The sequence below is a fragment of the Cervus elaphus genome, chromosome 5, assembly GCF_910594005.1.
Source record: "Cervus elaphus chromosome 5, mCerEla1.1, whole genome shotgun sequence".
Lineage (NCBI taxonomy): Eukaryota > Metazoa > Chordata > Mammalia > Artiodactyla > Cervidae > Cervus > Cervus elaphus.
The window spans coordinates 25,613,483-25,628,277 of record NC_057819.1 but is presented as its reverse complement, the minus strand read 5'-3'; the positions used below and the strand labels follow the sequence as shown (position 1 = coordinate 25,628,277).

The 14,795-nt window shown below is 38.8% G+C and overlaps 1 protein-coding gene and 1 pseudogene across 2 annotated transcripts in view; one reads left to right on the top strand and one right to left on the bottom strand.

The window, feature by feature from the left end:
- Positions 1-14,795, bottom strand: part of PIWIL1 (piwi like RNA-mediated gene silencing 1) — a 35,331-nt gene that overhangs the window by 5,532 nt on the left and 15,004 nt on the right. For both annotated transcript variants that reach the window (XM_043902105.1, XM_043902107.1), the window contains exons 11-19: positions 9,593-9,719; positions 9,261-9,378; positions 8,349-8,463; positions 6,995-7,182; positions 6,556-6,628; positions 4,591-4,791; positions 4,382-4,485; positions 3,478-3,548; positions 3,148-3,301 (exon numbers count right to left, since the gene is read on the bottom strand). In XM_043902105.1, coding sequence (XP_043758040.1) covers positions 3,148-3,301; positions 3,478-3,548; positions 4,382-4,485; positions 4,591-4,791; positions 6,556-6,628; positions 6,995-7,182; positions 8,349-8,463; positions 9,261-9,378; positions 9,593-9,719 — 1,151 coding nt within the window. The remainder of the gene's footprint in view (positions 1-3,147; positions 3,302-3,477; positions 3,549-4,381; positions 4,486-4,590; positions 4,792-6,555; positions 6,629-6,994; positions 7,183-8,348; positions 8,464-9,260; positions 9,379-9,592; positions 9,720-14,795) is intronic.
- LOC122694009 lies at positions 12,305-13,279 on the top strand (annotated as a pseudogene).

The following is a 14,795-nucleotide window of genomic DNA, read 5'->3' as shown; positions in this document are numbered from 1 at the left end:
TATTGAGAGCCTACTGGGTATTGTATGAAGTACACTGAGCATTCGGACATTTCTTTCAGCAGCCTTGGTGAGTTGCATCCCGTTTCACAGATGAAGGCAAAGCTGGGATCAACCTAACTGATTTTAGGACATGTTGCCTTGATCTCTAATTTCTGCAACCCCCAAATAACAGCACAATCCACGATGTGACATCTACTGCATGCAATGGTCTGTTAGGCACCAGCACAAGCAATCAATTTAAATCCTCCCTCCCTGCAACTTTCCTTTTTCTAAGGAAAAAAACAAATTAAGACTTACGAAACTTTACAAAGTAGAACAAAATACCAATAAAAATATAAGCATTAAGAAGTTTGAGAGGATAGAAAGAACATTAACGTTCATTTACAAAATATTTTAAAATGCTACTGGCATTTTAATCTGAAACTCAATTACTTCAAAAGAGATAAAAAACATCCCTGACTTGCTCTGAGAACTTACTGGCATAATGATCACATTTTAAGAAACGTTTAACACTCAGAGGGGTTCTTTCAGAACTCGGCCAAAAAAGACTTGGAAGGACCCTTCAATTTAGCTAGAAATAAGTCCTTAATGCTCATCCCATGGGCCACATAAATCACATGGAGCCCAGATACTGTCAAACGACTTTCAAGACCCTCATTTTCTATATGATAACAAATGCTGCTGAAAAGGTTTGGCAAAAATAATCAGTCTTTAAATATGCATGAAGCAGAAGCAGCTTTAAAAAGAGGTGACAAGAATACACAGAAGAACTGTACAAAAAGCTCTTAATGACCCCGATAACCACGATGGTGGAGTCACTCACCTAGAGCCAGACATCTTGCAGTGTGAAGTAAAGTGGGCCTTAGGAAGCATTTCTGTGAACAAAGCTCATGGAGGTGATGGAATTCCAGAGCTATTTCAGTCCTACAAGATGATGCTGTGAAAGTGCTCCACTCAATACGCCAGCAAATTTGAAAAACTCAGCAGTGACCACGGGACTGGAAAAGGTCAGTTTTCATTCCAATCCCAAAGAAAGGCAATGACAAAGAATATTCAAATTACCATACAACTGCACTCATTTCACATGGTAGCAAGATTATGCTCAAAATCCTTCAAGCTAGGCTTCAACTATATGAACTGAGAACTTTCAGATGAACAAGCTGGATTTAGAAAAGGTAGAGGAACCAGAGGTCAAACTGGATCCAGAGATCCTCTGGCTCAAAGAAAAAGCAAGGGAATTAAAACAAAAAAACAAACATCTACTTCTGTTTCATTGACTACGCTAAAACCTTTGACTGTGTGGATAAAAACAAACTGTGGAATAGTCTTAAAGATATGGGAATACCAGACCACCTTACCTACCTCCTGAGAAACCTGTATGCAGGTCAAAAAGCAACAGTTAGAACTGGACATGGAAAAACAGACTGGTTCCAAATTGAGAAAGAGTACATTAAGGCTGTATATTGTTCACCCTGCTTATTTAACTTATATGCAGAGTACATCATGAGAAATACTGGGCCGGATGATTCCCAAGCTGGAATTTAGATTGCCAGGAGAAATACAAACAACCTCAGATATGCAGATGATACCCTTTAATGGTAGAAAGTGAAGAGGAACTGAAGAGCCTTTAGGTGAAGGTGAAAGAGGAGAGTGAAAAATCTGGTTTAAAAGTCAACATTCAAAAAATAAAGATCATAGAATCCACTCCCATCACTTCATGGCAAAAAGTTGGGGAGAAAGTGGAAATAGTGTCAGATTTTGTTTTCTTGGGCTCCAAAATCACTGTGGATGGTGACTGCAGTCACAAAACTAAGTCGCTCGCTCCTTGGAAGAAAAGCTATGACAAACCTAGAAAGCATATTAAAAAGCAGAGACATTACTTTGCTGACAAAGGTCCATATATTCAAAGCTATGGTTTTTCCAGTAGTCATGTTTGGATGTGAGAGCTGGATCATAAAGGCTGAGTGCCAAAGAATTGATGCTTTCAAACAGTGGTGCTGGAGAAGATTCTTAAGAGTCCAGTGGACAGCAAGGAGATCAAATCAGTCAATCTAAGGAAATCAACCCTGAATATTCATTGGAAGGACTGGTGCTGAAGTTGAAGCTCCAATACTCCACCCACCTGATTCGAAGAGCCAACTTATTGGAAATGACCCTGATGCTGGGAAAGACTGAGGGCAAGAAAAGAACGGGGTGACAGAGAATGAGATGGTTGGATGGCATCATCAACTCAACCGACATGAGTTTGAGTAAACTCTAGGATATAGTCAAAGACAAGGAAGCCTGGTGTGCTGCAGTCCATGGGGTCACGAAGCATTGGACATGATCTAACAACTGAACAAATATGCATGTGCAAGCACATACAAACATACCTCCTGGATATTCTAAGCATCTTTAAAAATCAACTCCACAAAATATATTATGCACTAAGTCCTTAATACAACAGTCCCTGATCTCAACTTGCTTACAATAGGAGAAAGAAAACAGCAAAAAATTAAACAATGTAACTTATTAGAACAGCTATCTTGAGATGGCATGCAATTTACTGCCAGAGAGAACCAACAAAGGACCTTGGTAGGAGAGCAAAGCAAAAACCAATGTAGGTCTCAAAGGAGAGCCAGAGTAGCATTCAGTTATGAGTATAGCTCCCCTCGGCCGTGCAGACCGCCTCAAAAGACAGAGGGTAACAGTGTCCACCAAACACATGCCAATCATCTACCCATCAAAAACCAGTCCAGCTGAGGTCAAAGAAATGAAAGAAGTATTTGTTGTACAAGGAGGTAGAGAAAGAGTATGTTAAGACTATCTGGAAGATTCATTTCAACCAATGCTGTGGACGCCTATGGCTGTATTGGGATAATCAGACCCTCGCACTTCAAGGCTGTAGGAGAGAAAAGTGGCAGCGACTGGTCAGTGACGGTGTTTCCACGTGTCATTCTTCGAAACGACTTCCCCTCTACATTTCTAGCCTCTCCTCTACAGAACAAGTCTCCATGAGACACCCACCCCCAACCCCTTCCATTACCTCAAGTCCTATTGCACCTATAAGCTTAGGTTCTCACTTACTTTTCCACCTTGTGACATTATTTTCAAAGATACAAAATGCAATTTTATAAAAATGAGACACTTTACATGTCATATGCTTACTTGTAACCTCTACCGAGAGATTTCAGGCAATCCAAAAACTGTGGAACTTCATAGTTCACCAATGTTTTAAGCTGACCGTCTCCAACACCATCCCGATATACAATAATTCGACTAGGCATGTATTCATTGCAGCTATTCCAAGCCCTTAGAGCAGCTGAAAGAAAACCAGAAAAGTTTTAAATACATTAACACAGAACAAAAAAATATGTGCTTCTACCAAACTCCAGGCACAGGTTTTTTTGGTCTTTGATTTCCCAGAAGCACAGCTTTAAGATAACTTCTTGAAGACTGGAGTTTGGAGGCCAGACTGAAACATAACAGGTGACTTACCTTGCAAGCAGACCTTAAGCCCATCTACTAGTTCTTGTCCTCTATCTTGAAACACACAGCGAGAGAACCAGCTATTCAGAGAAAAAATGTCTGCGGTGAGAATACAACCATACAGAACTTTTTCACTTTTGAATTTTTCTATATCTATGCAATCTATTATCTTTAACTTCCTTGATGAAATCTTAAACAGAGGTAACAAGATACAGGAAATCCCTCATAGACAAAGTTTTTCTTTTTTCATTATAAATCAATCCCATAATTCCATCACCGAGGCAGAAATAAAATTTAAGTTGTAATAGCCAGATATGCCTCCTAGGTTTACACCTCAAAATACACAGAAGCATACTATTACTACTATACTCCCGGTAAAAGACACTCTTCTTAAAGATAAAATACCTTGAAATACGCCCAAGTATCAGTAATGCCAACACATCAATGCTTCAATTTTCATTCTTCCTATTCTTGGCAATTCTATTAGTTCTAAGAAAAGCACTGAAATATAATTTCACTATGTTGATATACAAGTGACTAGGTAAACTTGAGTGGGTTTTCCAAAATAAAGTTAACATGGAAACTTGAAATTACATTCAAAGTAATAAATTTATTAAAGAAGCTTTGAGAGATTGTCACATTTAAAGAGATGCATCCTCTCACCAAATACAAATAATGAAATAACCTAGAATGTAGCCTGACCACTACAGATTAAGGACCAGTGAAGGGCATTAAAGATGGTTAGAGTAGCTAATAACTGGTTTCTTTCCTAACGATTTTATTGGATCTAACGTAAAAGAAACCAAGTTAAAGAATTAACACAATTCCGGTACTCCCTACACTCTGGCCCCTACACTCATGTCCTGTTTGCCTATGTTCAGCACTTAATCTACCGCTATCAGAGCCCACTTACCGAGTCATCCCTTCATTGATGCTTGCCACAAATCCTGCAATTGACCTCCGTCCAGCTGTGGTATCATGGTAACAGTCAATGCCAACTATCATCGCTAGCTTCAGCTTTAACAAGAACATCGTAATTTTAGATACAATGGAATGCCAATACAAAAAAAATACATTGTTTAAAATAACAAAACTTACATCTACCAATTAAATCAAACGTACAGGCATATCAATCCTCCAAAGCTCTCCTCCCATCTTGCAGTTCATCTGCAGCGCAATCTTTGTAGCAATAGCCATGACAGTCTGTTGTTTGCCTAGGGTTCGGGCCACCACACACTGACTCGGAGTAGGGCAATCTGTACATAAGTATTTTTTAATAGCATCATATTTGTCTTTCCGATTACTTGATAACAGACAAACAACCTAAAAACAAACAAAATGTCCTCATTATAAAGAATTAGGAAACTGATAATTCAAAGAAGAAGAGAGGAAACTAAGCCCACCTGTGATTCAGAGACACATAATCATTTACTGATATTAATACTTTACTATCCATCTCTGCCACAGAGCTAGTAAGTATGACATTAACATTTATACAATGCTCATTGAGAGTAACTGTGTGCTCAGTCGTGTCCAACTCTTTGCAGCCCTTTGGATTGTAGCCCATCAGGATCCTCTGTCCATGGGACTTTTCAGGCAAGAATATACTGGAGTGGGTTGCCATTTCCTCCTCCAGGGGATCTTCCTGTGCCTCTTGTGTCTCTTGCACTGCAAGCAGGTTCCTTACCGCTGAGCCATCAGGGACGCCCATAACGCTCACTACATTCAACTAAGTAATATAAACTAAGAACGAAATCAAGTTAAGCAAACAATTCAAAACCGAGTATCATTAAAACTTGAGAAGTTAGTTAAATATGGTCTATTACCAGCTTGGAATAATTTAGAAGTAGGGAATAGGGCAAAATAATTTAGTGATAACTTACAGGTAGACAAATAAAAGCTTTTCTAAAATGCTTACAATTTTCATTTACTCGTGCCCTACCTAGAATCATGGCATTTAAACTCTCAAAGCTCTGGCTTCGGAATATGATCAAACTATGAAATTTCTTAGAAGTTCATGGGCAATTCTGGGGAAACCGAAGTGACTGATCTAAACAGACTCCTGTCCCAAATGGGGGTTAGTCAAAGGATACATATTCCAGTTAAAAAGTAAGTTTTGAGAATCTAGTGTACAGTGTGGTGATCACAGTTATACATACATTATATACTTGAAAAGCCGCTAACAGAGTGGATCTTAAAGGTTATCACCACATATACAAAGAAGATTGCAATTACATGAGATGATGGTGATATTAACTTACGCTGCTGCGGTCATCAATTCACAATATATATAATCATCACACTGTGCACTTTAAACTCACACAATGTTAAACGGTCAATTACATCATAAAAAAGCTGGAAAATTAACCAACCAAAAGCTGGAAAATTAACCAACCAACTAAGCCCCCTACATTTGCCCAAATTCTGAGGATTTAAGTTCTGGAGCTGAATCCAACTCTAATTTACTGCTGTATTCCCCAATTGATATTCCCAGATTCTTATTTTTCTTGCCATAGCCCCCATGAAAATAATTTCCCTACCCTTGGTGTCTCTATTATTCAAGACAACCTAATAGTACTCTGCCTGTGGCATTTAAGTATGAGACAAAGGACTAAAAGGAATCCATTAGAAGAAACCAACTCATCTCTTAGGCTTAACGCAATACAGGTATGTTGTTTTTCATTAAATTTGTCTTTGCCACCTTACTGATTATACGTAAGTGTAACTACAAATATACTAATTGTACCACATGTGCTGAACAAGTACTGACTTCTGCTCTTGTGCCTTTTCTCCTCCCCACTCCCTCCCTGAAATTTTCTAAATTAGAGCATTTGAGTCTGGGTAAATTTTAGATGGCTTTGTTTTCTTCCATCCCTTCCTTACCATTTGCAGTGCACAAGCTCCTAGGCACAACTCAAGGCAGCATTGACTGAGCTATCTTAGGAAGGTAAAATATGTATTTTGTGACTGGTTTGGGAACCTCATTACAACATTTTTAACACTGAATTCAAGTTCAAAGGTTTACCAATGCTCCATTTACAACAACTGATTCCAGGTCAACTGCCTACATATCAACTAGCTACTTACTATCTGGGTATCTGACGTAACCTTTTGCTGTAAGACTCTTAAATAGGCTTCAGTTCTATCATCCACTTCAATCCTAGAATGGAAATACGTAATTCAAAATTCAGAAAAAGTTAACCAAAAAAATGTACTATGTGTTAAAAGGTTCCCACAGATTACAACACAAGCAACATTTCTGGGTAAAACATAACACCAGGAGTAGCCATGTAGTTAAAAGGATTTCTAACACACCCAACAGCAGTTGTTTGAGAAATAGTCTGTTTTTTGTCCCACTCAATTCTTAGTGACTCGAACACATTTCTGTATCCACCCTATAAGGAACTTTATCAGCTCTTTAAATTAATATAATCTAATGTTTTTAATAGTTTTTAACAGTTTGAGTTCCCACCTTCCAAATGACTATGAATCAATTTTCAGAGTAGAAATGACTTGATAAACTTACATTATTGCTTTTTTCATTTGTATGCCCATGGCTGGTGTAACTTTAAATAGATTTTGTATCAACGAATTGGCTGCTTCATAATTTCTTCGAGTATAGATCAACAACCAGTTATCTAGTGGCTTAACACTAATTAATGGTGCACCTCTTGTTTCTTTTGACCAATCTGCAAATTGTGGATTGTAATCAAACTAGAAGAAAGTTCAGAGACATTGTAAATTCCATTGTAAGTTCTCAGGGATAAAGCCAAAAATTCTTCAATAATTCTACTATGGCACAGTCTAAATCTCAAAGTACTACTTTTAAATTTGAACTGCAGTCATAGACAAAATGCTCTAAGTGAGGAAAAAGAAAAATGTATCCAAAGGATTACAGCAATTTTATTTAAAATACATTCATATTAACAGCTCTAACAGTATCTTAAGCTGTAGCTCTTTTTTTAATCTTTCATAAAATCTTACAAGGATAGGTGCTATTTACCTTATGGTGTAGATATAAAAAAACCAGGCCTTGAAAGTTAAGTGACTTTATGACTGAGGTGTCAGATACCGAAGGCAAGCTAGGAAAACATCTGACAGTAGGGCAGAAAGCTAACACACAACTCAAAGTACAGTGCCCTCTATCTATCACAGAGGAAAAAGCCTGCTTTTTACATGTCCTACCCACCTCCCATACAGGAATATATATTTACTACAAAGGATAATAAAGCAATAGTAATTAAAATATTAAGCTACATGATTAGGTTGTTACCCATAGAACATTTCGAAAACAAAAGAGCACAGCTTTCTAGAAAAGGATTTTTAAAATTTTGGTACTTGTAGTGTTTCAATTACACAAAAACATATTTTTAGAATACTTGCTTTCCTTTTCTGGAGATAAGATATAAAAGGTATCACAGTATTTCATATATATATATAAATATATACATCCATATACGTGTGTATGTGTGCAAATACATGTATCCCTAATGAACGAATGGTCCAGGCAAAAATGAAGCTAAATAAACTGGGAGTTTTCCATGTAAAAGTTCACTGTAGTGGCAGACAAAATATCAACCCAATTAGATACTTAAGAGACTTCTACTATACCTCAATTTAAAAAATTCAGGTTATTTAAAAAATTAAGCCACCTTTTACCTCAGTCTCACAGATGGTTTTGAAGACAAGCTACAGGCTTCGCCTTCTTGAGTGTTCCCACATTTCCTCCTCCTGTATTCGTATCAGTCAACAAAGAGAGGATGTGGGTCAGGGAAAAGAGGAAAGGACTACACTGGCATGGAATTAGGTTATTCGTGCTTGCTTTATTGTGACTCTGAACCAAACCTGATTTCACTAACAACTTTTAAGAACTGCCTTACTGTTTTTCCACCTTGATGAATCTTTTCTGCTTGCAAAATTCTTCCTGAGAAGGACAGTAAGTTGGAGTCAAAGCTCAAACCCCAGTCTCGAAGCTCCCTCTGCACATTATCATCTCTGCAAATTTAACATATTTGCTTATCACTAAATGTAAGGAAACAGCAAAAACTAATATACACAAGCAAACAGAGACCCACTGCAATCTATAACAAATGTCAGTGTTTCTTTCAGGGTTGAAATACTGGTGAGAAAGCTAGGAAACACAGAAATATGTTTTTCTTTTTTAATGTTTTCTATGTTTCCCTTCACAACATCCTTCAATTTAAAATTCTGATGCCCAAACTATCTTCTCCTCAAAGTAAACACAGTGCTGTAACAATTTCACTTTCTATTTTATTCTCTTTTTCTAACAATTAGAAATACCATGGGCTACAAGGTTTAACTTAACATGAAAGTCACTCAGTCATGTCCAACTCTTTGCAACCCCATGTACAGTCCATGGAATTCTCCAGGCCAGAATACTGGAGTGCATAGCCTTTGCCTTCTCCAGGGGCTCTTCCCAAACCAGGGACTGAACCTAGGTCTCTCGCGTTGCAGGCAGATTCTTTACCAGCTGAGCCACAAGGGAAACCCAAGAATACTGGAGTGGGTAGCCTATCCCTTCTCCAGCAGATCTTTCCGACCCAGAAATCAAACCCAGGTCCCCTGCACTGCAGGTGATTCTTCACTAACTGAGCTAATTATTCCCTGACAAATAGTAGCCTCACTTAGAAACACAAAGAACCCACCCCGAATACTGCGAATACAAATAAAAACAAAATTACTTTCTGTCATTCCCCCCAGAAAGTCACTCCTCCAAACCCACATAAAATAAAGAACTGAAAACATACCCCAGTAGAGCATAGATGACTTACTTATGAATATAATCAATCAGTCTTCCGACTTCACGCTGCCTTTGCTCTGGAGTTAGTCTTGTATGAACAGCCAGGTCTTTCATCACATTAAAATCATTACGCATTTTATCAGTTAAACCTTTAAACAGAATAAAAGTATACAGTTAAAGAAACAAGAGTGGTGTCTAACTATATGGAATGTAGGGTGGCGGTGAGTCAAAGAACTCCCAGGAGACAAACCAGTTTTAAGGGCGGGGTGGTGGGGGGATGGGCGCGGTAAGGAATGTTTAAGGCTTCTAGAACTGAAGGGGAACTGCGCGGTGGCCTCCCCCGCTGCAGACAGGTCGGCATACCTGTGAGGTAGCAGAGCTCTGGGATAAGCATGGCTGGACCTGGCAGCGTGCCGCCAGGGCCTCTCCTCCTCTTAGGCTGACTGACCAAAACCGGCTGCTTCAGGTCAGTGATTTCTTGGTTATATTGCTATTTAAGGGAAGAAAGATATCGCTGTTCACAGTAAATGCCTTTAGTAACATGTTAATGGACAAAAAAGTTTCACTTTTTAAAACTAAGCATATATGCTAATAGCAAGGCTGGTATCTGTTTTCAAGTAAAACATACTGTCTTATTGGTCCTACTAAAATAGGTTGTGATTTATAGACTCATCTTTTCTCCTAAAAACTTAAATGGTCAAGATGGTAAGGCTCTAAGTTTCGACTTTTTGTCACATTTCTATTTACTTCATTTTTTGACTTCTTGGTTCAGAAACAGTAGTCTGTATAACTCCAGGTCTTCACTACAGCATAATTCCTCTGAAACTACTCATAGTAAGGATGAGCTCATGAAAGAAGTCTCACTTTAAGAATAAAGGGGGGAGGGAAAATGTGTGCACTCTATGGAACAGTGTTAATTAGGGAAAGTTGAAAGTTTACTTTGCGGTTGAATTTCAACTGAGCAGTATTAAGGTTCCCCATCTTCAGACTGCCCACATGTAATCGCTAAGATTAGATTTACAATATGTAAAGAGACCAAACATGTTGATGTCTAGGATCTAACAGATGTGAGGCAGGTCTCTGGCCTCCAGGTCAGCCCTACAATTCTAGACCACAGCAGACCTCTTGCGTTCCCTTCACTAGAGAGCACTTCTGTCCCTGTCTCCTGAAGACCTCTCTATCATTTCCTGTATCCTCTCCTAGCATCGCTGTCCTGGATAATTTAGCTCTAACTTTATTCTCAAAATCACATCTGCATTAAGCATACAAGACAGTAGTACCATCAGAGTCATTTCAGGAGTATTGCTCTCTCCAGAAGACTACTGCACCTGCCCATTCCTTCTTCCTGTCATACAATCAAGGTACTGGCCACCTACTATCATGAAGTAAGAGACCATGAATTTTAGCTTCCACTGACTCTGTCCTACACTCAACTCTTTACCAATCATCCGGGAAAAAAAAATTCTAAGTGGAACATGCTCTGCTCCACTTATCTGTACTACTTATTGTATCATACTATTTTTATTAGGGGTCTATTAACAGTCACCCTGCTTACATATCATTCACTTGGGTATACATACAAGTAGAAAGGTGGTAGTGATTTCAGAAGTATTGCTATTTCTCTATTTCACCAAAGGGCCTTAAAATGCATAATTCTTAATTACAGAGCTGTGGGATTTCCCTCTTCTATATTCTTAGTGCATAAGAGAAAGCCTGTCAGTTCTTTTAACACCTTCCCCTACATCTGAAGAACCAGCACTTTCATTTCTGTTTAATATTAGATTTTTGAAGTTACTGACCATGATCTTCCCTTCCAAAGGCCCTTTTCTCCCACCCTATTTCCTAGATAATCTCTTCAACATATAATATTTAAGCCATCACTTATTACTAAAACTGAATTTCCACTAAGACGTTTTAAGAATGCCTTATTTCTTTCACATATTTCAAGTCCACCCAACTGTTAACTTATTATCTGAAGTCTTTGCACAGACTGGAGATCACCTGAAGAGTAAATAGATAGCAACTGGGGACCCAATGCAGAACCCTGAAGTATGTCAGCATTAAAAGGTCACTTGTGGAAGAACAAGCCGGCATGTAAGATTCGGTACTAGTCAGAGAAGGGGGGAATTTTCCTTGATCTTGCTTCAGGTTTAAATCAACTTTCAACTGTGTCCTCTCTGTATTTGCTGCTGATATATACCAACTCTTCCCATCCCTGATCGTGATTATTCAAATGAGCTACAGAAAAATGCCAGCACTCGTTTGTCACAGTAACCTCTGACACTCAGAAGAAATCTAGGTCAAACATGGTTCGAGTCCACAAGGAATTTTCAGAGGTTAAAAAGAGCAGCAGGGAAATCAAGCTGAGATGACCCTTGGCCTGTTTTCATTTTGCCAGAGTAAGACCAGTTCTTAACGCAACTTCTTAGGGCATCATTTCCCTCCAGAGTGGCAGCTGATCTTCTCATTCACAGGAGAGCAGCTGAAGATCAGGCAGCAACAGAGTTTTCAGCGAAAAGACATTTCAAAGATCACCAGTCAGATGAATACTTTTGACATAAAATATACATATATATATATACATAATAGTTCATTTATTCTACTTTTTAGAAAAAAGAAATAATCTACAGAAAGTAGAAAAAAAGTTATATAAATTTTAGCACTTCAAAGACAAGCTTTAAATTTTAATTGATGTGTTTTCCTGCACTTCTGACAGCACATCAAATGGGAAGTGACTTCTAAGGATTTAGGAGGCAGATCTGCTCATCTCTGACCACTACAACAATGTTTGATACCTTCCTATAGAAACATTTTATTTTCTTCTAGTCAGCAGCTGTTCTTTCTTACTATTAGGTTGGTGCAAAAGTAGTTGCACTGTATCTCTTCTTTCCCATTTTCACCTGACTGCGTCATATGGTATGATCTGCCTTCGATGAAAGTGATGTAGTCTTTGTAAGAGCAGAGTGGGCCTGCCAGGATACCCATGAAGTTACAGTTGTAACTTAAATACTCCAAAAGACTGGGCATGCGCCTGACCGCTAACCCCCTCTGTGACGGAGTCAGCTCTTCATCCGTCCGAAACATCCCATCATGAATTTCATAAGCCAAACTAGTGATCTTCTGGGTAATTACGAAAGGACAGAGCCATCACCAAATGTCGCAGTTATTCAGAAACTCTTAGTCTGTGGACTTTCCTTACTGTTCCACTTGACCATCTCTAAGATGTTACCCGTGGAGTACAACATTGATGAACATTTTCAGGCCACAGCTTCATGGCCGACAAAGGTGATCTATCTCTACGTCTCTCTTTTGGCTGCCAGACCCAAGTACTATTTTGCATGGACGTTAGCCGACGCCATCAACAATGCAGCGGGCTTTGGATTCAGAGGTTATGACAAAAATGGAGCCGCCCATTGGGACCTGATTTCCAATCTGAGGATCAAGCAAATAGAGATGTCAACAAGTTTCAAGATGTTTCTCGATAATTGGAATATTCAGACAGCTCTTTGGCTCAAAAGGGTGTGTTACGAGCGTGCCTCCTTGAGTCCCACCACCCAGACCTTCTTCCTCTCTGCCATCTGGCATGGGGTGTACCCGGGCTATTACCTGACCTTTCTCACCAGAGTGCTGATGACGCTGGTGGCCCGAGCTGTGAGAAATAACTTTAGACATTATTTCATCGAACCTCCCCAGCTGAAATTTTTGTATGATGTTATAACATGGATAGCAACTCAGATAGCAATAAGTTACACAGTTGTGCCATTTGTCCTTCTTTCTGTAAAACCTTCACTCATGTTTTACAGCTCCTGGTATTACAGCCTTCACTTTGCTGGTATCTTAGTATTATTGTTGTTGCCAGTGAAAAAAAAAAAAAAAAAAAAAAAAAAAAAGGAAAGAGTACACATGAAAACGTTCAGCTGTCACGATCCAAAAAGTTTGATGAAAGAGAAAATTCTTTGGGACAGAATAGTTTTTTCACAACAAACAATGTTTGCAATCAGAATCAAGAAATAGCTTCTAGACATTCATCATTAAAGCAATGATGAGGGAAAAAAAAAAAAAAAAAGTAGTTGCAGTTTTACACTGTTGAACTTTGCCATTTGATATTGGAATACATTCTTAAATAAATGTAGTTATACATCATTCCAATGTACATTTCTTGCTTTATGTTTTTTTGCTAATGACTTATTACTTGCTGCTTATATTTAGTTTAGACTATAGAAATGTTACACAAAAAAGCAAATTCAAGCAAAATTTTTTTTAGTTCAAAATGGATCATAAAGCAGCAGAGACAAGTTACAACATTAACAATACATTTGGCCCAGGAACTGTTGACAAATGTACACTGCAGAAGTTGTACAAAAGACCCAAGAGACTTGAAGATGAGAGCAGTGGCCGGGCATCGGAAATTGACATGACCAACTGAGAGCATCACTGAACCTGATCCTCTTACAGTCACGCCAGACGCTGCTGAAGAACTCAACGTCGACCATTCTATGGTCATTCTACATTGGAAGCAAACTGGAAAGGCGGAAAAGCTCCATCAACGGGTGCCTCCCAAGCCGGCTGCAAACCAAAGAGTAGTTTTGAATTGTCTTCTATCATTCTATGCAACAAGATCGAAAGTGGATTTTATACAACTGGCGACAACCAGCTCAGTGCTTAGACCGAGAAGCAGCTCCAGAGCACTTCCCAAAGACAAACTTGCGCCAAAAAACACCTTTTTCTGGTCGTCTGATGCTCTTTTGATCCACTACAGTTTTCTGAATCCCAGTGGAAACATTACATATGAAAGGTACGCTCAGCAAATTGCTGAGATGCACCGAAAACTGCAAGTCTGCAGCCAGTGTTAGTCAACAGAACGGGCCCGCTTCTCCACGACAATGCCTAACCTCACATCATATAATCAACGCTTCACAAGGTCAAACAACTGGGCTACAAGGTTTTGGTTCATCCGCTATATTCACCTGACCTCGTGCCAACTGACTACCACTTTTTCAAGCATCTTGACAACTTTCTATAGGCAAAATGCTTCCACAACCAGCAGAAGGCAGAAAATGCTTTCCAAGAGTTCATCTTCCGAAGCACAGATTTTTACACTATAGTAATAAACAAACTTATTTCTCATTGGCAAAAATGTGCTGATTGGAATGCTCCCTATTTTGGTTAATAAAGGTGTGTTGGAGCCTAGTTATTAAAGACTAGAGATCTCTTCAAGAAAATCAGAGATACCAAGGGAACATTTCATGCAAAGATGGGCAAAATAAAGGACAGAAACGGTATGGACCTAACAGAAGCAGAAGATATTAAAAAGAGGTGGCAAGAATACACAGAAGAACTATACAAAAAAGATCTTAATGACCCAGATAACCACGATGGTGTGATCACTCACTGAGATCAAGATATCCTGGAGTCCAGAGTCAAATGGGCCTGAGGACCCATCACTACGAACAAAGCTAGTGGAGGTGATGTAATTCCAGCTGAGCTATTTCAAATCCTAAAAGATGATACTGTTAAAGTGCTACACTCAAAATGCCAGCAAATTTGGAAAACTCAGCACTGGCCA